General features: G+C 41.9%; 1 protein-coding gene across 7 annotated transcripts in view; it reads right to left on the minus strand.

The window, feature by feature from the left end:
* GAPVD1 (GTPase activating protein and VPS9 domains 1) overlaps nucleotides 1–23,999 on the minus strand; it is a 76,157-nt gene that overhangs the window by 20,202 nt on the left and 31,956 nt on the right. For 2 of the 7 annotated variants that reach the window (XM_084798445.1, XM_084798447.1), the window contains 12 exons: nucleotides 23,676–23,836; nucleotides 20,888–21,017; nucleotides 18,385–18,510; nucleotides 16,773–16,946; nucleotides 13,663–13,803; nucleotides 11,463–11,597; nucleotides 10,786–10,905; nucleotides 9,554–9,631; nucleotides 9,066–9,430; nucleotides 5,892–5,979; nucleotides 4,972–5,052; nucleotides 560–682 (listed from right to left, as the gene is read on the minus strand). In XM_084798445.1, coding sequence (XP_084654571.1) covers nucleotides 560–682; nucleotides 4,972–5,052; nucleotides 5,892–5,979; nucleotides 9,066–9,430; nucleotides 9,554–9,631; nucleotides 10,786–10,905; nucleotides 11,463–11,597; nucleotides 13,663–13,803; nucleotides 16,773–16,946; nucleotides 18,385–18,510; nucleotides 20,888–21,017; nucleotides 23,676–23,836 — 1,722 coding nt within the window. The remainder of the gene's footprint in view (nucleotides 1–559; nucleotides 683–4,971; nucleotides 5,053–5,891; nucleotides 5,980–9,065; nucleotides 9,431–9,553; nucleotides 9,632–10,785; nucleotides 10,906–11,462; nucleotides 11,598–13,662; nucleotides 13,804–16,772; nucleotides 16,947–18,384; nucleotides 18,511–20,887; nucleotides 21,018–23,675; nucleotides 23,837–23,999) is intronic. The other 5 variants (XM_084798446.1, XM_084798449.1, XM_084798448.1 and 2 more) reach the window with 3 other exon arrangements.

Genomic DNA, 23,999 nt, shown 5'->3' on the forward strand with positions numbered 1-23,999 from the left:
CCTCTTCGACCTTAAGTACCCTCCTCAGGACAGCTCATGTTACTGCTTAACTGAAGAGTCTTCCAGAGAATGCTCTCTGCATACACAGGTATAGACAGACTTAGCAAACTGCTTATGCTTCTGCTTTCTCTTAATTTATGTTGTGGACTCTATATTTTTATAACAGCTAGTCAGCAGTCCACTACGAAGAGAGAGAACACTGTAGAAAAGAAGTTCCGAGGAACAAGGGTGCCTTAGCCTGAGTCAGCCTCCGCAGCTCTACTACAGGTCCATAACCACACCAAATCTCATTTCTTTAGACAGTTAAAAAAAAAAAAAGGGTTCCCCCTCAATGAAGCATGCACCAAGTTCCTCTGGGCTCATCAGATGACCCTAAACCATCTGAACATGTGGGGTGCCCAGGCTCAGTGGGAAGGTGTAGGGAGAGACGTGCTTACAAAAGCTGTAATTTTCAAGTACTGTGACTGCTGTGGCTAGCCTATTGTAAAGGCTCCTCTAGTTTGGATTCCCTTAATCCCTACAACAAACTATCCCTCTTCAGATCGATCGTGATGATCACCTGTGCTCTCATCATTTGCCATTGCTCCTTCACTGGGGCTGGTCCGCTTAATGGCATTCCGATATTTGTCCAGAATATCTTCAGCAACCTGAGCGTGTGCACTAAGCCTAGGGCTGGGCTCATCTGCAGAGGAAGAGAGAGAGAGAGTTGGCTCCGGGGTTTATGATACCTCTGCTGTTAGTATGACAACAGTAGCATAGTCCCAAAGGCGGGTTAGGAGGTCAAACTAAAGAAGGGCGCATATCTCAGTGTTATGAGGCACCATGCAGCTAGCTGCCTGCTCAACCCCATCGCTAGTGTAAGAGCCTGCCCAAGGCAGGAAGCCAGGAAGACGCACTCTACCTCAGCACTGCTGGAGTTCTACATGAGTGTGTCAAAGTTCAGGACGGAAAGGATTCTAAACTGCTTGCTCGAGTCACAGTAACTATCAATTCATGCTAACACAACGTCTACCAATGGTCCCTTTTTGTAGGGGTGGGACAAATAGAAGAAGAGTTTTGCTGTATAACCTACGCTGACCTCTAACTCATTATGGAGCCCAGGGCCTAGCTTTGAGTTTGTGGTTCTCCCACCTCAGCCTGCTGAGTGTTGAGACCACCACGCAGCCCCAACAATGAATTTGTATATTTACACATAATTGGACATCTCCATGCTAAAGGTGAAAAATAATTGTTCAAATGAGACTGAAATCCTTTTTTAATTTTGAGGATTGGCTTTCTCCATTCTTTCTTTGTGAATTCCTATTTACATCACATTTGAAGGCTAAGGAGCATCCTGTTCTATCTCACTACATCTCTCCATGACAGAGCAGCTGCCAGGTCACAGCATTTTTGTCCATACACTGGCACTGCCAGAGAACCTAGGTATTCTAGGCATCTAGGATGGTCCACGAGCTGCACAGAAAGCAGACTGTTTCACCAATGGGGCTGTTCCTCTGACAACCAAATCAGATTATCAGAACTTCTGACCTAGCTTGCTACTGTGGCACATACTTGTAATTCCAGCACTTGGGAAGTGGAAGGAAGAGAATTATGAGTTCAAGGCCAGCCTGCTATAGCTTTGTCTCAACAAGAACCAAGCTAGGACCATAGCTCAGTGGTAGAGACTTGCTTAGCATTTACAAGGCCCTAAATTTGCTCCTCAGTACCATACACACAAGATAGCCTATAGTCTCAAATAGTAGTGATTACTGAACTATTATGGATCTTGAATACAAAATGAAGTTCCATAATGAACCTCAAACTCCTGATGTTGAGTTAAGTCAATGGTTAACCAGCTGTCTACAGTCTGATAGAATCCCATTTGTAAAAATTTCTAAAATCACATCAAAACCACTATGTGTGTATGCAGGTATGATGGCAACAGCAGCTAATAGTACTGTGTTGGTGCCACGTGCCAGTGATCTTGTGCTGAGCACCCTATGTGGACACTTACTCACCAAACAATGCACACAGAAATACTGGCACCCCTACGCTATAGCAGATAAGTAAGTGTGCGGCATGGAGACTGAGCAGTGTTCTCACAGGCCTTTCCTTTCCACAAAACAAGGATCTGCTATTCATGTTTCTATAAAACACCTCAAGCTATATAGGTGGTTCACAAAGTTGTGCTTTGCATTTTTTTCTTTTTTGGAACAGGTCTCACCCTGTAGTCTCCACTGGCCTTGAACTTGTGGCAATCCTCCTGCCTCAGACTTTTAGGTGCAGGGATTACTGGTGTGAGCACATCTGACATCCAAAGACATTTAAAATGTCTGTCATTACAGTGTGGTCATGACAAGAGATTCATAATCAATTGTGAACCTTTTCAAAATATAAATGGAACCATTGCAGAGTCCTTTTAAGGAGTAATATTTTTGGTTATAGCTTCCTCCCACCCAAGACAGGGTTTCTCTGTGTATCCTTGGCTGTCCTGGACTCACTTTGAAGGCCAGGCTGTCCATGAGCTCACAGAGATCCGCCTAACTCTCCCTCCCAGAGTGCTGGGATTACAGGAGTGTGCCACTGTGCTTGGCTTTTAAAACACTCTTATTTATTTACTTATTTTACATTTTTGAGTGTTTGCTTTACGTGTGCAAATGTACTACATGTATTCCTGGTTCCTGAGGAGGCCAGAAGAGCCCTTGGAACTGAAGTTGCAGGTGGCTGTGAGCCATGTCAGTGCTTGGAGCGGAACCCAGGCCTCTGCAAGGGTAGCACGTGTTCCAAGTATGTCCCTAGCCCCGCTGGTGATTTTTTTGAAAGTTGACAAGGACGGTAGAGAGGGACAACAACAAATAGGCTAAACTCAGTCAATCAAACTATAATGCTGCTTATTGCTTTTATTTTAATAACATACTTCTCAAAAATGTTATCCTAGGAAAATAATTCAAGCAAAAGCAGAGCTGGAGTAGTTTCAGGGGAGTGCCTGACTGGCTGTATGGGCCTGGGTTCAATCCCCAGCACAATATAATAATATCGACCACACAAAGGTGCCCCTATAGGCACAAAGGTATTTTCAGAGAAAAACAATAGCAAACAACTTAAATATTTCAATAGGAAAATAACAGTTACACTACAGTGTAATAGAGTCAAATTACTTTATAGCCAATAAAAATGATTCAAAAGCCAAATGTTTTCAGTAGGAACTGGGAAGTGTATGACACATGATAAAGATAAGTAAAAAGTTACACATATCTGATCCAGTCAAAGAGCAGCCACCATATACAAACACTGAGAGAATTGCGAGAGACCATAAAAAACATTTGTCAGAGTGGCAGGATTTTGCCCAGGCTAATAAAAAATGATGTTTTTTCATAACATTTCAAACTGATCTCATGGTTAGCTTCCAAGTGATCATTACTTAGGTTTGGGTAGAATTTCTCCAATATGAAAGCTAAGCTTCAATCAAACCCAAAGAAAGTGAACTATTTTATGGAAAAACAAAAAAACCTTTACTCAGCTACCAATCTCAGCATCAAGAAAAAATGACTGCCCAAAAACCTAACAATTCCTCCAAAGTCATTAATTAAATAATTTGCATACAAAACTATTCCATCCAGTGTAATTCAGCTTATATATACTTATATGTACTCTCCTTTGTCCTGTTTAAAAACAGGGTCTCACTAAACAGCTCTGGCTGGCCTGAGGTTGGTCACTATGTAGATCAAGCTGGCCTCGAACTCCTGCTTATGCCTTCTAAGAGCTGGGATTTAAAAATGCGCCAGCATCCTCAGTGACATATGTGTACATCTCACAGCACACAGGAAAATACACATAAGAAGTGTCTTTTCAATTCTTCCCAATACCCACAGTACCTAGTACAGCCTGCGCGAGTCACATACTCAACAAACATTTGCTGACCAAAAAGGACAGAATGGGCTGCTCTCAGCAGGACACTGTGGCCTGTCCACCTGTCTCCTGTTGCTCATACCCTTTAGTATGGAGAAGCCATGAATCTAATAAAGTGGGGCTGTATAAGCTGTATTAAAGAGGTGCACCTAATATGCACAAGTAAACATCAGAACACATCAAAATGGGATGCTGCATCTATTGTGCTGGTCACTTTTGAGAGCATGATCTTAAGACTTATTCCACTTTTAAATAAAAAGGCTTCATTGTGACTTAGTGGGAGGGAAAGATAGCACACCTTAAAATTAAGGAAAAAAAAAAACCTGGGAAATGAACTTCCTTCTAGATACTCTATCGCATACTCTATATACTCTATGTATACTCTATACTCAATGCATAACTATCAAATTCAATGTTGACATTCATGCTAGCTCTCACAGACAATGTTTAGGTACCAAAGAAGCTGCAGAAGTGCAGGTGTTGAATAAGGAAGATCCCTAAAGCTCTGTCATGGGCCAGACAGCTGTTATAACAGTTCAAGCTGGAAAAAAAATTTGTGACGTCTTTAACTTTTACGACAATGGTTGGCATTAGTGATACTGTTTGAACAAATACTTTAATCATTTTTAAAAGACAATTCTCTAAAACAGCATTTCACTGTGATCCTGAATAAGCTAGAGCAAACTATAGATGAAAATAAATTTAGTGCCCTATGATCAGTGCTAAGAGAAAACTATCCAACCAATGATCCAGAGAGATATGGCATGCAGAGCACTAGAGGCAGCGCCACACACTCCAACAGTCACGTGGCATCGTCCCCTGGGTGGCGAGCTGTCAGGCAGGCCTTGTCAGAAACAGGTTATGGTAATGAGGATGGTGATGGTGGTGGTGGTCTGTAGGAAGAGCACACCGAGACCCACTGTGGCCCCTGGGAGAAACCACAGAGCCATGAAGAACATACTTCCCACAGTACACACACAGACACACTCTTCTAAAAAGGCAACGCTTATGGCACCCAAGAAAAGTGTTATGAAATATGTGCTCTGGGAATGAAGGAGCCAGGAAGCCCATGGGTCTACAAACCTGTGAGTGTTGAGAATCTGTCAGGCCCCAGATCATCTTTGTCTTTTTCTTGTTTTTCTTTCTTTCTAAATGGTATAGGAGCTGGAAATTAAATAGAGTCAGTAGTGTGACATATAACATACTGCACTCCTCGGAAGTTAACTGGTGTGCCAACATTTCTAAGTGCAAGGAGGCTGAAAGTTTAAAAGCTAAGAAATCCCAAGCGTCAACTGATAATCATTCTTAAAATAGCACCAAAGGGTCTTAAAGAGGTTTTCAGAATCTGCTGTGGAGTCATGTGCCATAGAAAGAATGATTTAATGAGGATCTGCTGAGATCAAAACCACTGCCTCTTAACCTCGCCAAAACAACACATTCAGAGCTCCTGCCTCACTCACTCCTCCACATTAGGTGGGCTTGAGCCTGGGGAGACACAGGTCTCCTCAGCTCCTAAGTGCCACAGCCTGGGAAATGGCCTATGGTTCCCAACTTTTGGGTGATTTCTTCTTCCAGGAAGAGAAATTTTTGCCAACTCAAAGGATGCCAGGCTATTCACAAAAAATACACGTATACAATTCCCTTCCACAATAGACACTAGCTACATTTGTAAGGCACGCACACTTTCAATGCATATAGACATGAAAAGCTTAGATCTGTTCCAGGGATGTCAAGGTGGCTAGTCAACATTAAGTTAACAGTGACAGTAACATGCCGAGAGCCTTCCATGTTTAACGACAGTGAGCGGCATGGTTTGCATCTAAAGTGCCGATGCTACTTCCCAACAAGAGCAGGGCGAGCATTCTTCTCAGAGAAAGCATTCCTACACTTCCACGGGGCTTCAGTCAGGCCCAGAACATCACAGAGGCGTGGTGAGACTGCTCTCCAAAAGAGGCTCGAGGCTTTGTTCTTACAGACAGCACTCTAAAGTTTTATGAAATTACCTTTAGGCATGGCTGAAACAAAACGCTTTCTCCACCAGGGTCTGCTCCTGTCTGACCTCTCATCATCACTGTCCTTGCGCTCTTCAGTCTGCAGGAAGAGTTTGATGTGTTATTTGGAGGTGAGCAGCAGCAGGGCAGACTGCTAGAAAAAGGATTTCTCTGTGTCTTTAAGTCAGTCCTATTTGCCTTAAAACAAGACTGTTCTTTTTGGGGTGCTACCAGGGGAGGAGAATAGTGCTAGGAATGGACCTCAGGAACTAAGCCACACTCCCAGGCACCTCTGGAATGTGGATGGATGCTCTTCAGGTCACACCGATGAGACTGAGGATAGACCCTGTCTCTATACTACTAGCAAACCAAAGGCCTAACTGAATTAGCTATGGTGGGTCCCCAAAGAACACCTATGAAGAAGGGACTCAGTAGAGCTCAATGTGAGAGTCAGTGCTTAGCAGGTACTGGGTTCAATCCTCAGCATGAAAGCAAAGCAAACAAAATAGGAAACCCTAAGTAAATGCAGTGCAGTGTATTTTGATGGGGGAAAGATGGTGTGGTGTAGCAATAGTAACCTGGTGTCCCAGAACTGAGCCTGAGAACAGATCTCACAATCCTCTCAGCTGCCTGAGAAAACAGCTCCTGTTATTAAGGTTTTTTGTTAGTTTTTGTTTTGAGACAGGGTTTCAATCTGTAACCCAGGCTGGTCTCATATGCACTACACAGACCAGGCTAACCACATGAGCTACCACCTCAGCTCATAAGTCGTCGTGGTCTCCTCCTCCTCTTCACTCCCCCTCCCCCCTACCCCCCGAGACAGGGTTTCTCTGTGCAGCCTTGGCTGTCCTATACGCTCTTGTAGACCAGGCTGGCCTCAAATTCACACAGATCTGCCTGCCTCTGACTCCCAAGTGCTGAGATTAAAGGTGTGCACCACCATGCCCTGTTATAAGTCCTTTTTATAGATAAGAACATGAATCTAAATGAGGCGACCTTCCCTAAGGTACATAGCTTTCCTGCACAGCTGACCATCAAACCTAGATCTGCCCAGCCTCTCTCTGCTCACCAATTATAACTCTGTTCACATGGAAGGCCAGGACCAGTAATCCTGTTACTAGCCCATAGTGTGACCTCAGAAATTTTCTTTTCTTTTTTTTTGGAGACAGGGTTTCTCTGTGTAGCCTTGGCTGTCCTGGACTCGCTTTTGTAGACCAGGCTGGCCTTGAACTCACAGGGATCCACCTACCTCTGCCTGCCGAGTGCTGGGATTAAAGGCGTGCACCACCACCTCCCGGCTTCAGAAAATTTCTTAATTTCCACTTTTTCCTTTACACAACTGGAACTATCAATTCTTGGCGGTAGGAGCAGGTGCCTTTCTCTTTGCCCACCAGTCCACTCTTATTCTCAGAGTGCTTTCTTCTTTGTAATTAACTGTCTCTATTTCTATTTAGGAGGAAATACTTATTAAAAGGCTTCATGTGGAGCTGGGCACAGTGCTGGTAATCCCAGATCTTGGGAGGCAGAGGCAGATGGATCTCTGTGAGTTCAAGGCCACTTTGGTCTACAGAGTCAGTACAGGACAGCCAAGGCTACACAGAGACCCTGTCTGAAAAAGGGAAAAAAAGTAGGCTTCATGTGAATGGAGAAGACGAAATTAACAATAGGTAACTTTTCCAAGTAGAAAGATGAGGGCTTATGTGGCAGGAAAGTCTATCTATAGGCACACTCCTAACTAAGTACATACATGAGGAATAAGGAAAGCAGGTTTCTCATGGTTGAGGAGTTAAAGCATGGGAGAGGGAGAAAACAAATTAACCTCTGTTGTTTTTTTTTTTAAGACTGAAACTAAATCTCCAGTGTCCGTTCACTCACTGTTCCCTCTATGCCAAGAAAGACAGACAGAAGTGAATACAGAGGTAACTGTGTATACACCTAGAAGCCCGCACGCGCGCACACACACACACTCCCAGCTCTGTTTGTTGAGAGGCTCTGAGAGTAGCAACATGCACAGCAATGAGTTCTGACTCATCTCAATTTCTGAAAACTAGTTTTGACCAAGAGGCCCTAGAGACCCTTGGGGAAGTAGCTGACTCCAGAGCTAGCCGGAGAATACAGTGAAGCAGCTCAGCACATAAGATCACTGGCTGTTCTTCCAAAGGACACAGGTTTGATTCCCAGAACCCACACGTTGGCTCATAACCATCTGTAACTCCAGTGCCAATGGACCCAATGCCCTTTGCTGGCCTCTGCAGATGCTGTATGTACACAGGCAGATAATTTTAGTAAAGACATAAAATACATTCTTCACAGGCTGGGAGGTGGTGGCGCATGCCTTTAATCCCTGACACTGAGGAGGCAGAGGCAGGTGGATCACCGTGAGTTCCAGGCCAGCCTGGTCTACAGAGTGAGTCAAGGACAGCCAGGGGTACACAGAGCTGCCCTGTCTTGGGGGAAAAAAAAAGTAATGCAGGAAACTGGGGAGACCTGATTGGAGTGAGCATTTCAGCGTGCCAATGAGTGGAATTACACACAGGACAATGTGCTGTTTGTAGGACACTTACTAACTCAACAAAAGGGGAGAGAAGAACTGGGGTGTAAAATTACTTTTTTCAATTAGTTATTTGTTTATTCTTATCCCCTCACTTGTATCTTCCCCTCCTTCTTCCACCCTATTCCCCAGGAAAATTGCTTTTAAATGAGGAAGAACTGTGTGTCTTCCCAAATTTATGGCTTTCAAAAGTGATCTCTCTTTAATCATCTCAAAAGAATCCTAGGTGTAATTAGATACAAAACTGTTTGGAGAAAAGATCTAAGTGCTGTAAACTGCAAGATTACTACAAAATCTAGTTGTACGAATATAATGGATTATTAGACTGACAGATTTTTTTTGTTTCTTTTTGTTTTGTTTTGTTTCCTTTGGTGGGGGGACAGGGTTTCTCTTTGTAGCCCTGGCTGTTCTGGAACTTGCTGTATAGACCAGGCTGGCCTCAAACTCATACAGACGCACCTGCCTCTGCCTCCCGAGTCCTGGGCTAAAGGTCTGGCCACACCTCCCAGTCCAACAGACCATCTTTCATTACAACCACAATCATCCTTAATATCCGTTTTAGACACCGTGGGAACCCATCAAACAGAACACTGACCTGACCATAATGTGCAAATCCTACATCCTGTGTCCCATACCTCTCCTCTTGAAGAATCCTTACTCGGGGAGGAAGATGACGAGTGAGGTGCAGCCACTAAACAAGTAGCACCCGTGGCTGCGGCTGGAGGGAGCTCTTCATTTCCTGGGCGTCGGTTCCAGCTGGGGTCACTCATGGGCCTCCGCACAGAAGACACTATATCAGAGCTCCTGCTGCGGACCAGTCTCTCAGGGTAAGAGTGCCTTTGCCTGAACGCCTCCATTTCGGCTGCAGTTAAAATGTGAGAGCCAAAGTTGGGCAACCTGGCCTCATTTCCTCCCACTGCACCTTCCAGAATTGGAGGATCTGGTGGTGGATGCGAGGGCCGAGCGTAGTGAACCTTTGGCCTTACTACAGCAGAGGCCCCTGTAACACAGAAAAGAGGCACTGCAGCCAAGACAGAACTACTCCACCAAGGCATTAGCCAAAGGCTTGCCTATCTTGCTTCTGTTTATGACAAGAGCGCAAGAGTTCGCTCCACAAGCATACCTTCATGTGAAGACAGTGGGTCAAACATGGCAAGCAGAGACTCTGCCTGAGACGGAGGAGAGGTCAGCTGATGGGCGCCTACAACAAGAAGGCATACCATGAGATCAAGCCAGGTGTAAACAGTGCTCCCCATACCGAAGAAGGCGCTGGGACTCTAACACAGTTCTTCTCTCTTAATCAATTAGAACTTGAGTAGCATATCATTAATAAATCAAACTAATAAGAATCAAATTCTGATTACCACATGTTTTAATTTGCAAATAAGGGCTTTCTCTACACTTAGAGTGCTTATTACCTGATGGACAAATGCTATTATGGTTAGTCCAAAGAACACAACCATGGGATCTCACCCATATTTTTCATAATGGCTCAGCCTCTCTGAGACTCACCTCCCACCATAAAAGCAAGCAATACTATCTAAAGAAGTAATCAGAGAACTGTAAAATTTGAAAGGCTAATATTCCTTTAAGTAAATGACTTGAATTTAAGAAGAACCTGTGAGTGAAATGAGTATATAATACCATGAAATTAACTCTAACTTGTAAATGTACTATTTTAGAATACAGAGGCTATCCTTCCAAAAAGATACCCCTAAGCACTTCTTAACACAACTACAAATATTAAATAGATAAGTACACAGAGGCTAGAAATTTCTCCATTCATGGATTTCCTTATGACACGTTTCTTGAAGTAGCTCTAACTGAACCAAAGTTAAATATGAACATTTAAAGCCTTAAGTACACATTGACTAAGTTATGCCTGAAGACCTATATTAACTGATGAAATACCAGCAATATATCGTTGTTGTTCTTGATTTGTGCATTTTTTTTTTACATTACATTACATTACTTACACACATATTCTGTATGTATCAGTGTTTTGCCTGCATGTGTATCTGCAGTGCCACCAGAGGCCAGAGAAGGACACTGGATCCACTTGGAACTGAAGCTAGAGACGGCTGCGCTGCCATGTGGGTGTCTAGCTCCTCTGGAAGAGCAGTCAATGCTCTTAAATGCTGAGCCATCTCCCCAGCCCCACTTTGTTTTGTTTTTTTGAGACAGGGTCTCACTGTGTAGACTTGCCTGACCTAGAATTCACTATGTAGATTAGGAAAATCTCAAACACAAAGACATCCCCCAGCCTCCACTTCCCAAATGCTGGTATAAAGCAAGTGTCACCAAGCAAGGCTGTGATGATCATCTTAAAAAGCCATTCTCACTCCCACTACTTACCATGGGCTATGTCGTCCATGTCTGGGCTAGTTACAGAATCTTTACCCCCAAAATCAGAGCTGCACTCAGATCTTAGGTCTTCAATCTTATTGGGAATATCCTCCGATGTAGCACTTATACCTTTGAAAAATATAGTGAAAAGATACGAATAAATAAATAATCTGCAAGAAGAACAAAGTAGCTACACAAAATTATATGAAGTTTGGAGAAATTCTTTCTCAAATTTTATATATTCCAGTTGAATACATGAGAGTTGCTGAATACTGTTAGTTTATCATGCTGCTGTCCAGATATACTTATCTTGTTTTATACAACATAACCAGAATTACACATTATACCTGAATACTGTACCAGAAGCTACCAATAATACACAGTTGTAGAGGAATGATTCTCAACAGGCTATAAGAGCCAGATGTTGAGTTCTCAAAGATTACGGAGGCATATAACTTATTTTTCTCCCCAGAGATTACTGAGCTCCTAAATAAAACATATCCTTTGGGTATAGAAATACAGCTCAGTGACAGAGCACTTGACTAACATGCTCCGAGTTCTGGGTTCAACAACTAGTACCATACCATAAAACTACAACAAAACCCAGTATCTCTTTGATAATACTTTCTAAGTAGGGAGTAGGGAATACTGTCAAATTCCTAGTCCTTAAAACAAGACAGACATACCGGACACAACACTGAGGCCTGGAGTACTGGGGCGGGAACTGGCCTCCCTGACGTCGGTGTCATCAGATGTACTGCCCAGTCCAGAGCAGCTCTCCAGCTCCTGGAGGCGCTCCTCCTGCTTCAAGTCTGGAGCCTCTGAACACAAGACAGAGCGTCACCTAGTGATTCTGTGAGCGTGCAAACTTTCAGCTTTTGTGACTCAGACATACAAGCTATTGGGGTGTAAAGAGATTCCTAAGTTTAAGTTACTTAGCAAAGCTAATTAGATCAAGGTTTAAAGAAGGCAAAATTAGCTGGGCGTGGTGGAGCACGCCCTTAATCCCAGCACTCGGGAGGCAGAGGCAGGCGATCGCTGTGAGTTCGAGGCCAGCCTGGTCTACAAAGTGACTCCAGGACAGCCAAGGCTAACACAGAGAGACTATGTCTCAAAAAAAACCAAAAAAAAAAAAAAAAAGGGCAAAATTATGATTTCCTCCTGGTATATAGCCAGTTTCTATGTACAGATGACAACTATTTCTAGACTACTCTTTAAAAAAAAAAGGCACTTTTTGTTCAACATGTAAACTGAACAAGAGAGCACAGAATAGCTTAGTATTGTATCAATTCTACATTTCAACATTTTCAAAAGCATGTAAAATGGGCATCAGAGCAGGTGCCTCTGGTCTTGGCACTCAGGAGGCACATGCAGTTAGGTCTCTGTGAGTTTGAGGCCACACTGATCTACATTGGTGGTTCCAGGAGCAGCCTGAGCTACATGGTGAGATCTTGTTTGAAACTATCCCCCCAAAAGAAATGAAAAACAATTTCTTTACCTCATAATCTATCAACTGGCTTTTGAGATAGGAGTCTCATTATATAGCACAAACTGAAATTATAGGCATGTGCCAACAAATTTAAGAGACTGGAGAGCTGGCTCAGTGGTTAAGAGTACTTAGTGCTCGTAGAGAGGACCTGGGTTCAGTTCCCAGCACCCACACGGCAGCTCACAAACAGCTGTAACTCAGCTATGTAAAATGGATACAAATGCATACATACAAACACTCAAAACATAAGATGAAAATAATAACAGTGCTGGAGAGACGGCTCAGCAGTCGAGAGTGTCTGGTGCTCCTCAGAGGATGCATTCTGTTCCCAGCACCCACACCAGATGGTTCACAGTTGCCTTGAACTCTAGACTCCGGCCCACAAGACACAATAACCTCTTTTGGAGCCCATGGGCACCAGCATTTACATGTGCACATACCCCATACAGACACTTATGTGAACATGTAATTTTAAAAACTTTTTCATCTCAAAAAGATTAATACACAAACTTTCAGACTTCTTTTAAAAGGACAAGTTAGTCCCAAGGATAAATTAACATTTTGTTTGCGCATGAGTGCGTGTTTCTCTCCTGAAGACTGAGCTCACTAGGCTATTTCTCTGCCCTAGCCATCCAGCGACAAACGCAAGGATGTTGATTAGGAACACAAAAGTGCAGAGTCTGAACTAGGTTGTTACTCGCATCCTGGGATGAACTGATGAAGCTGAAGAACACACCATACACACAAAATTCTGATGAATTTCAAATAATTACTTCAAATATAATTTAACATAGACTCAGAAACACTTGTTATGTTGTTGTTGTTGTTATTATTGTTGTTGTTTTGGGTTTTTTTGAAACAGGGTTTCTCTGTGTAGCCCTGAGGATCCAGGCTGGCCTTGAGCTCAGAGATCCGACTGCTTCTGACCCCCAAATGCTGGGATGAAAAGCGTGCACCACAACCACCTGACAGCACTTGCTTTGTTTTGTCATTTTATTATTATAATAAAAATATTACAAAATATTATTTTATTATTACCCAACAATAATTTTTCCTTGAAAAATGTAACAATATAATTGTCTGCTATTTGTATATGTATATACATATACATATATATGGACATATATACATATATATATATATATATATATGGACAGGGAGAGAAGAAGAGAGAGAGAAAGGAGAGTGAACGTGTCTCATCAGGTACTGTAGTTAAATGCCTGAAACTCTAGTACACTGAGGCATTCTGAGTTTAAAGTCAGGCTGTCTCAAAAACCAAAACAGAAAAACAAATAAAAGTATATCATTTGGCACAATATACCTAATATAAAATTTAAGACACCTTTCATGTTAAAGTTCTATGCAAAGTGAAAAGCAAACAATGCCAGAACACTCACCTGAGTCACTTGGCAACACCTCTACGCTCCAAGCTTCACTTGTGGTCTCTGATATGGTAGAGCCAGTGCAAGGGTCAAGGAGAACGGACCCTGAACCCGGGAGGCACAGCAAACTGCCTAACACATTCTCTGCAGCTGCACCTGTACAACCAGGGGGAGCAAAGTGTTACAAAGAAAGCAAAGTGGGGAGAGTAGTAGAGAAGGGTCACACAAAAATCTTAACACTAAGAAAGTGGCTGAGTAGGAACCATTTCATTTAGGCATGCTACTAAAACCACAACTTTCACAGTTGGGCAAATTTGGTGCAACCCCTGTTTCCTTCATTCCTTTGCTTTGAATGTTTACTTTATATGCATGTGTGTGCCTGAGGTATGTACACCATGTGCACGTATGAGCCTGAGCAGGTCAGAAGAGACCTCAAATGCCCTGGAAGTAGAGTTACATACAGCTGTGAGGCACCACGTGGTGCTGAGGACTGAACTCCGTCCTCTCTTCTGCAAGAGCAGCAGACATAGCGCTTGTGTCTGCCGAGCCAGCTCTCCAGTCCCACAACCTCCTTTTCATGAAGTTCCTCTGCTTAACTTTGACTCTCCACAGGGAAAACATATCTTCTTTTTTTTTTTTTTTTAGATTTATTCATTTATTATGTATACAATGTTCTGCCTGCATGTGTGCCTGCTTGCCAGAAGAGGACACCAGATTTCATTATAGATGGTTGTGAGCCACCATGTGGTAGCTGGGAAGTGAACTGAGGACCTGTAGAAGAACAGACAGTGCTCTTAACCTCTGAGCCATCTCTTCCAGTCCCGCTGTGTTGTTCCCTTCCCCCGCCACAAAAATAACATATCTTTAGGTTCATGTCAGTTAGTTTTCACTGAGGTTTTTCAGCAAATCTTATCCATGGCCTTGATAGCTTTCTTTTTAACCTTTATAAAATTTATAGTCTTACAGGGACTATAAAAATCCAGAGAATTTAACCACATAAAGTTACACTAGCCAAGCATGTTTTCTTCCAGCATATTAGCCACAAAATCAGAGCAATAAAATACATTTGCAAGAGACTACATGGCTCCTTCAAAACACCTAACCAACTGCAAATACTGCTTATGGCCAAGAACACTAATGCTTTGGCATCTGAAAAAAAAGTAATGGAAAACCAATTAAGAAATCTCTATACACTATTAAAAACCACAAGTGGAAGGAATGAAACATTATTATATGCCTTTGTTAATAGATTCAAGATGAAGAGAGATGGCTCAGCAGTTAAAACACTGGCTGCTTTTCTAGAGGACATAGGTTCAATTCCCAACAACTAGATGGCAGCTTACAAATAGCTATATCTCTAATGCCAGAGGGTCCAATACTCTCTGCTGGCCTCTGCAGCTACTGCACACATGTGGAACACAGATACACATACTGGCAAAACATCCATACACATAATAAATAAAAGCAAAGAAAAAATACTTCAGATGGGAATTCTATACATTTGATTCGATCTAATAAAAGACTCTTTCAGGTCATGAAAAAGTCTTGAGAATAGTTACAAGTAAAAGTTATCTTTTACAGATATAATATTAAAAGCATGGCAAATAAGGACCTGGAGAAATGGCTCAGCAGTTAAGAGCACATTTATTGCACTTACAGAGGACCCAGGTTCCATTCCCAGTACCCACACAGCAGCTCACAGCTGTTTATAACTCCAATTCCAGGGGACCTAATGCCTTCTTTTGGCTTCTGCAGATACCAGGTACACATGTGGTACCCATGAAACACAGACACGCACACACATGAAATACAAATAAATCTTTAAAAGAAAAAAGAATATCTGTAACTTGCCTAAACATGATAGGGGAACAGGGCAAGAATGGGAAAATGAAACTGGCCATGTGTGTCTAGTCGCTGGAGCTCAGGGCTGGGTACAATGAGCTCTCACTATTCTCTATTGTCTTTGGTTGATATTTTCCATTTAAAAAAATAAAGATGGTAATTACAAGGCCATACAAAATCTTTCAGAACTCCAAAAATAGTATTCTAAAAAGGGTAGATTTTGAATGTCATAACACAATAAACTGGGGGCTGGAAAGATGGCTCAGAGGTTAAGAGCACTGGCTGTTCTTCCAAAGGTCCTGAGTTCAATTTCCAGCAAACACATGGTGGTTCACAACCATCTATAACGTGATCTGGTGCCCTCTTCTGGCTTGCAGGTGTACATACAGGCAAAATATTGTATACATAATAAATACATCTTTAAAACACATACGTACACTAAACTGACATTCTAAAAAAGGAAAAACTGGCTATCCTTTGGAACAAAGTCAATCTTTCCAGAAATGAATCTATTTCATGTTTTCTATGGTTGTGTGGTCCTTGGGATGGCTCTTAGACCATTATACATGGTAGGCGAGTGCTCTACCAGAGCTATACCTCCAGCCCTCATTTTAAAGACCTTTAGTATTCTACTAGTCCATATCTTATGGAATTTTCACTTTATAGTAAGGTTTTTAGCCTCAAAAAGATAGTAAGCTCACCACAAACTGAGAACATATACTATGTCCCAAAGAAAAGACAACATGAAACTAACTCAAAAGACTTGCCTGTCTTCCCTTTTTTGAGACAGAGTTCCTCTGTGTAACCCTGGCTGTCCTGGAACTCACTCTGTAGACCAAGCTGGCCCCAGAGTCACAAAGGGCCTCTGTCTCTGCTCCCTGAGTGCTGGGATTAGCCTGGCCTTCTTTTGTTGTTTGTTTGTTTTTAAGCAGTGTGTGCATCTGGCACATCTGGTGGTCAAAGACACCTTATGAGAGACAGTTCTCTCCTTCTCTATACAGATCCTAGCTATCAAAGTCAGGTCATGAGACTTAGCAGCAAGTGCCTTTACTTTACCAGCTCAGCCATCTTACCAGCCCTAGCTTTTCTCCTATTCAAAGGAGGTGGAAAGTGGAGATTAACACAGAAGGTAACACATGCCTATTTAGTTAAGTACTCAAATGTCTTGTTCCATATAGATACCAGCTTCCCAGGTAGTCAAAGCACTAACCCCTCTCATGAAGAACAAATGGATATAACCACTAAACAGCTACCCATTCCTATAGGCCTCAAACACCAGTTACCTGCAATCTCCTGCAAACGATCTTCATCAACATTGGGGTCAAAGTCACTTCCCAGGACGTCGGTGCTCCAGGTCTCGCTCACTGTCTCTGATATGTCCCTGTCATCTGTTAGCCCCATCATGTCACGAATCTCAAACTTCCTCAGCTTATCATCAAGATTATCTTGCGTTGTAGCTATCAAAGACAAATTTAAATACTTTAAAAATGGTGGCACAGCTACAACTTTTTGGTTAATCTGACAGAATTCTGTCTTTAAACTTCATTTATCATTAATAAGCACACAGCTCCAGCCTGCTCCATACTAATCAATTCACCCCAGTTAAGACTAGCAGACGCACCCCACACATACCAAACCGTGGCTAAAAGGAGAGGCGCCAGTCTAAAAGGGAAAAACTAATCTAAACAGGAAGGTAAATTAAATGTTTTGGGGTTGTGTATTAGATCCCATTGTTGTGTTAATATTTAGGTGATAAACCCACATAAACTGTTGGGGTGATCTTTATGCATGGGTAAAGACTGTCCTTGTATTATTCAAAGCTGACTTCTGTGCCCAGAGAGTTGAGTACAGGCTGGACTTTGGTGTTATGAGTTTTAATAAGCATCACCTGCCTCAGTATTTTGTAAACATTGGTTGAATAATGAGCTGAACAAAGGTAGGAAAGAATGGGCAGGACTTCTGGAGAGATAGGAACTCTGGGAAAGAATCTGAAGCAAAAGGATTTGCCTGTGAGACATGGAGAAAGCCAGGCATACGAGACTGAGGGGAGATAATGAGCCACACGGCAGAACACAGATTAATATAAATGGGTTAACATAGGTTGTTATAAGAGCTAGTTGGGAACAAGAGTAAGCTAAGGCCTAAAGCTATTATAAATAAATATAAGTCTCCATGTCATTCTTCAAACCTGGGGCAGACATAGAAAATCCTTATGGTTTTATGTAAACTGTTTATCTTGGCAATAGCTCAAGACCAGTTTTCTACAACTTGCTTCGTGTGTGTGATGTGCATGTGCATACTGAAGCCAGAAGTTACTACTTCCCACCTTTGGCTGAACTGAACACTCGCCATTTCAGTTGAGCAAGCTCTAAGGTTTGTCCTGTCTCTGTGGCCCAAATGCTGAGGTTATAAGCACACATGGCCAGGCCTGGCTTCTACATGGATGCCAGAGAGTCAAACTAGGTACGCACGCGCACATGTGGAGCTCAGAGGACAATGTATAGGAATTGGTTCTCTTCTTCCATTAAGTGGATTCTAACGGTGAAACTCAAGTCACCAGACTTGGGGGCTTTTAACCATTTGCATACTGTTCTTTCCCTAGACAAGGTTCCTTGAGCCCTTAGTAGTTACCATTGTATCCAATAAAAATAACAGAATTAAGAAGAGCAAATATTACACAATTTAAAGTAATTCATAATGCTGGTGAGTTACTTAGGCCCGAATAATTAACTTAGCAACTAAACACCTTTGAGGAGCTATGAATAAAACACAGCTGGTCATTAATCAACTTAAATCACTTCCCAAACACAGTCAGCTTCCATGCAGACAAATTACGTCTCCTGAGATGGCACACAATCTTTTCCACTTGCACAGCTCTGCTCACCCTCACCTTACCTTGCTCATGCTCTAACAGCTGCAGTGCTTCAACTCCATTACTTCCAGAAGGGCCTGCCCCAAGCTCAGATACAGACTCTCCTTCCAGGTCAAGGGAAGACACTGAGTTGGAGCGATTGGAAGGACCTAGAGAAATATGTATATCATATCCTGTCAGCAGTCTTCTTACAACATCGATAAGTCACCATGTAATATTTCATGCCACAAAAAATAGACTGAAAATGATTATAGTTTTTGTTCTGTTTTGAAACAAGGTCTCACTACATAGGCCAGACTAGTCTTACACTCTCAAACCCCTACCTCAGCCTTCTGAACCCTGCAATTATTGATGTGCCACCATGCTAGGTTTAAGAAGCCTTAATATTTTATTTATTTCCTTAAAAATATAGATGCCAGGCCGGAGAGGGGGCTCAGCGGTTAAGAGCACTGTCTGCTCTTCCAGAGGTCCTGAGTTCAATTCCCAGCACCACATGGTGGCTCACAACCATCTATCATGTGATCTGTTACCCTCTTCCAGTGGGCAGGCATGAGCAAACATAATAAATAAATAATTTTTTAAAAATAACAAAATCATAGGTGCCTTTGAGCCAACAGCTCCACTTTCAGATATTTCGCTTTTAAAAAATTAATTTAAAAAATTTCCTAAAGTTGCTTGTTGAAGAACTCCTGTAATACTTAAAAAGTAGAGGTGCTCTCTGTGCTTACACACAGGAAAGGAGAGAACAGGCAATGCCTGGGCATGCAGAACAACGCCAGCAAGTTCATGAACCTGAACCTTCCATGGAAGTGTTCTGCAAACGGCCACACATCCACCCAGAAGAATGTGGCCAAGGTCGACAAGGTCACAGGCAGGTTAATAGTCAGTTTAAAACCTATGCCATCTGCGGGCCATTCGCAGGATAAGCTATTCAAATGATTCTTTTGTTGTTGCTGTTCTTAGAGATAGGGTTTCTCTGCATAACCTGGGCTGTCCTGGAACTCACGCTGTAGACCAGGATAGCCTCGAACTCAGAGACCCATCTACCTCTGCCTCACTGACACTAAGAATAAAGGTGTGTGTGCCATCACCTCCAGGGAGTCAGACGATTCTACTCTCTAACTGGCTAAGGCTGATGGGATTGTCTAAAAGCATTCCTGACGGGAAGAAATCAGGGAATATTTGTCATAAACAAAAGTGAGAAAGTAAATAAGTAAAGTAAAACAAAAAGTAGAAGTATTCTACCTATCTACACACAGAACAATGCTAAAATAAGTTGATAGGCATATTTGATGTTAAAAAACCCTTTAAAAGCATGTTATTGCAATGTCTTTAATGTCAGCACTTGGAAAACAGAGGCAAGAGAATCTGCAGGTGCAAGGCCACTTTGGCCTACATATCAAATTCTAGGCCAGCCAGGACTACACAGTGACATCTTGTCTCAAAAATAAAGGAAAAAAAAAACCATAAAAATAAAAGCATGTTATTTAAAAACACAAATTACAAAGGGAATGTTAATGACACACAAAATAAAAAGGTTACAAAACATCATCAACTTAATTTTGCCATAAATAATACACATATTAACTGTTAAAAGAATAGCAAAATTAAGCTGGGCGGTGATGGCGCACACCTTTATCCCAGCACTCAGGAGGCAGAGGCAAGTGGATTGCTGTGAGTTTGAGGCCAGCCTGGTCTACAAAGTGAGTCCGGGACAGCCAAAGTGAGAAAGAGAAACCCTGTCTCAAAAAACAAAAAACAAAAAAAAAGAAAAGAAAAGAAAGAAAGAAAGAAAGAAAGAAAAAAGAAAAGAAAAGAAAAAGAGAAAAAGAAAAGAAAAATTATAGGTGAGCTTATTTCTTTTTCACATTATCTAGAGTGGCCGTATATTACTCAGTGATTTTTACATCTTCGTTTAGACGTTAGTAAACTTGAACTTTTTTCATAAAACAAAAATGCCCTAACATATGGAATGACAAACTCTTATTTCACAATCTGGATTAGTTTTCTTTTTTATTTTTCCCACTACTGCTGAAGATTAAATCTAGGGATATCAGGCAAATATTCTACCAACTGAGCTATACCTCACCCTCAACTACCTTTTTTACTCCATGGTCCTGATTCATAAAGGCATGTGTGATTGTGTAAATAAAGGAACACAGAACAGTAAGAAGACACACAACACTCTGAAATGGCAGTAAGTCCATTCTCCCCATCTGTGCATGCGTTATGTCCTTCTAAAGGAGCTCTATAAGCTGGTGCAGATGTACAGACTGAGACACACAACTTGCTGTTGCTCATTTAACACTGAATGAAGATGTATCTTCTCATTTTGTAAGACCAACAGCCTCTTGAGATCTTAAGTTTTATTCAGGAAACAATCTTACAGCCATGTTGAAGCTCATTAAAGGAAATCTCAATATTCTGCTTAGTGAGAGGCAGGAGTGGCTTAATTGTACTCTATAAGGCTCCTTTAGAGAACACAGACAACATCAACACACACTCCCTGATGAAGTGACCCTTCACCTTCAGATACGCCTTCCAGATTATCACTGCAGAGGGAAAAGCGCAAGGTTTTATCAGGTTTACCGTGGAGTTTGTTTTCATCAACAGGGACATCTCCTTGTCCTCCATCCGAAAGCTGCATGTTTAGAACCTGGAAAAAAAAAATGGCCTCTCATAAATGAGAGACTACTGATAATAAAATAAAAAATAATAATAAAATAAAAAGTGCATAGTTAAGTTCTTCTTAGTTGTTTTTAGCTAAAAGCCCATTTGCAAGGTCTTTCAAGTCTATGTGTGAAGCCAGCTCAGACTCTATCTTCCATCTTCCTCCCAGGTGACAGCAGCTAGAGTCACCAGGGCAGAGGGAGGAGGGCACAGCCATCAGAAGACTGGTGGTTTTGTTATATCCGCAGAGCCACTCAAGGCTGTTCTCCTAGCTTGACTTCAGTGTTCAGCTAAGAATCTGGCAGATTTCGTTTTGTTTGTTCCATGCAGGCTGGCCCTGAATTCTTCTTTTTTTTTTTTTTTAAAGAAAAAAAAATTTTTAATGTATTTTATGTATCTGAGTGCTCTATCTGCCATGTACACCTGCATGCCATAAGAGGGCATCAGATCCTAGTATAGAAGTTTGTAAGCCACCATGTGTTTGCTGGGAATTGAACTCAGGACCTCTAAAAGAGCAGACAGTGCCCTTAACCATTGAGCCATCTCCCCAGACCCTGGCCCTAAATTCTTGACCTCTGCTTCCATCTCGTGAGTGCTGGGGCTACAGGTGTAAGCCACCACATACCACATCTGGAATTACGAACTGTGACTTCTTTCCAAGCGAGCAATGAACTTTCATGAAAAATGTGCCATCATTCACTGAATATAAGTTGTTTCTAAGCCAGCAAGGTGGTTCAAGAGGTAAGAAAGACACTTGACTCTAAGCCAGATGACTAAGATCAATCCCCAAGACCCAAATGTGAGGAGCATGTACACACACACACACTCACACACTCTCACACACACAGTCTGCAAGACACTCCATACAGAGTCAAGATTCCTCCTCCATATTTGCTTTAACTCTATACTCTTCTAACAAATTCTTAACACTGTTTCTGTCTCCAGCTCTCACTCTCTCCACTCCAGTACCTTCTCTCTCTCTCTCTCTTTCTTTCTTTTTTAAATTTTAATTTTGAGACACAATCTCAATGCCAAAGCTGCCTTGGCACCCTCTGCAGACCAAGCGGATGCATTGTTCCTGCCTCTATGTACTAGGACATAGGTGTGTACCACTATACTCAACTTCACAGTCTCCCTCTTTTTTCTTTTAAAGTTAAAATAATTATATGTATTTGTTGGGCAGGGGGAGTATGTAGGCGTGAGTGTCCGCATGGCTGCTCACACTGTCTGTGGCTCTAGTTCCAGGGCATTTAACACCCTCACGCAGACACACACGCAGACAAAGCACCAATGCACATAAAAAGAAGTAAATAGACAAGCAAATACATGAACAAATAAATGATTTAAGTTTAAAAGGCCCACCCATACAACTGTTCACAGGGCTTAGCATGTGATGGCTTATCATACAGACTTACAGAAAATAATGCATTTTGGGACTGGAAATACAGCTCAGTGGTAGAGTATTTGCGAAGGGTGTGAGAATCTGGATTTAATCCCAGCACCAATATATTAGGCATGTAAATCCTCAGCACTCAGGTGGACGCGGAAGGATTAGAAGCTCACAGATAGATATATATATATATATGAGATATATGTATCGAATTTCAATCCATCTTGGGAATGCATAAGACCCTATGTATTCCCAAGGATGAGAAGGGGGAAGGGATGGAGGAATTTTTAAAAAGGAAAAGTGGGAGGTAAAAAAAGAAAAAGGAATTGGTATAACCTGACTGTTGAGGTCTGCAAAGGTTCATGTAGTAAAATCCTAGCCCACAAAATGGTAGCATTTGGACATGGAGCGTTAGCTGGTGTGCCTGGTGTGAGCAAAGCCGTCACTAACACCGGCCCTTGAACCTTTTCCACCACATGAGAGCACAGTAAGAGGGAGACTCTGAATTAGGAAGCAGACCCTAACAAGACACCAAACACTCCTTAATCTTGTATCTTCTCAGCCCTCAAAACAATCACAAATAAATTTGTTATTTATAAACTACTAGCTTTATTATTATTATTATAAACCTCTATGTTAGGTACAGCGGTATATACCTACAACTCCAGCACTTGGGAGTTGGAGGCAGAAAAACCAGAGTTCAAAGACAGCCATGGCTACATGAGACACAGTATCAAAACACAAAATAAGGAAACACAATTAAACAAACAAGACTCCCCCAAAATAAAATATATAAACCTCTAGTATTTTTTATACTGACCTTACTAAACTGAGCTATGAATACTGATTAAAAGCAAGTGGTGTCTAGCTAGGTAGTTAGCTAGTGTATCTATTTTTATCTTTTTGCAGAAATAGGCTCATACCGTGTAGACCATGTTGCCTAGAAGTAGCTATGCAGCCACACTCCTCTAGCCCCAGCCTCCCACATGCTGAGCTTACACGTATGAACCACCATGCTAGACTTAAACTTCTTAACACTGGTAGGTACAAGTTAAATATAGCACTACAGGCCAGGCACAGTATTGCAGGTCTTTAATCGCAGTACTCAAGAGACAGAGGAAGGCAGATCTCTCTGAGTTCAAAGCAAACCTAGTCTACATAGTGAGTTACAGGACAGGCAGGGCTTTGTAGTAAGTCCTTGTCTCAAAATTAAAAAATAAAATAAAAACTTAAAATGTAGTGATACACACATACCTCATTTTCTGACATCATCCCTGGAGTAAGCTGGGGACCTGTCCCTAAGGAAATGACCAGCACCTCTTCTGGCTGTACCTCCTGGATGGTTTCTTGAGACGAGCCTTCATGGTCCATATGTAGGTCCATTAACATATTACTTCGGCTTCTGCTCCGAGTTGCTAACAAATAAGAGAAAAAGTTAAAATGAAGAAAATGGCACACTAAATACAAAATTATTTTCTGTTAATGTTGAACATTCATGCATGCATAAAAGATGATGGTGAAAACATGGACACAAAAAAAATCAAGACAAATCCAACGAGGTCCTCCTAATCAGAGTCT

Source organism: Acomys minous (genome assembly GCF_964271855.1).
Source record: "Acomys minous genome assembly, chromosome: 10".
Lineage (NCBI taxonomy): Eukaryota > Metazoa > Chordata > Mammalia > Rodentia > Muridae > Acomys > Acomys minous.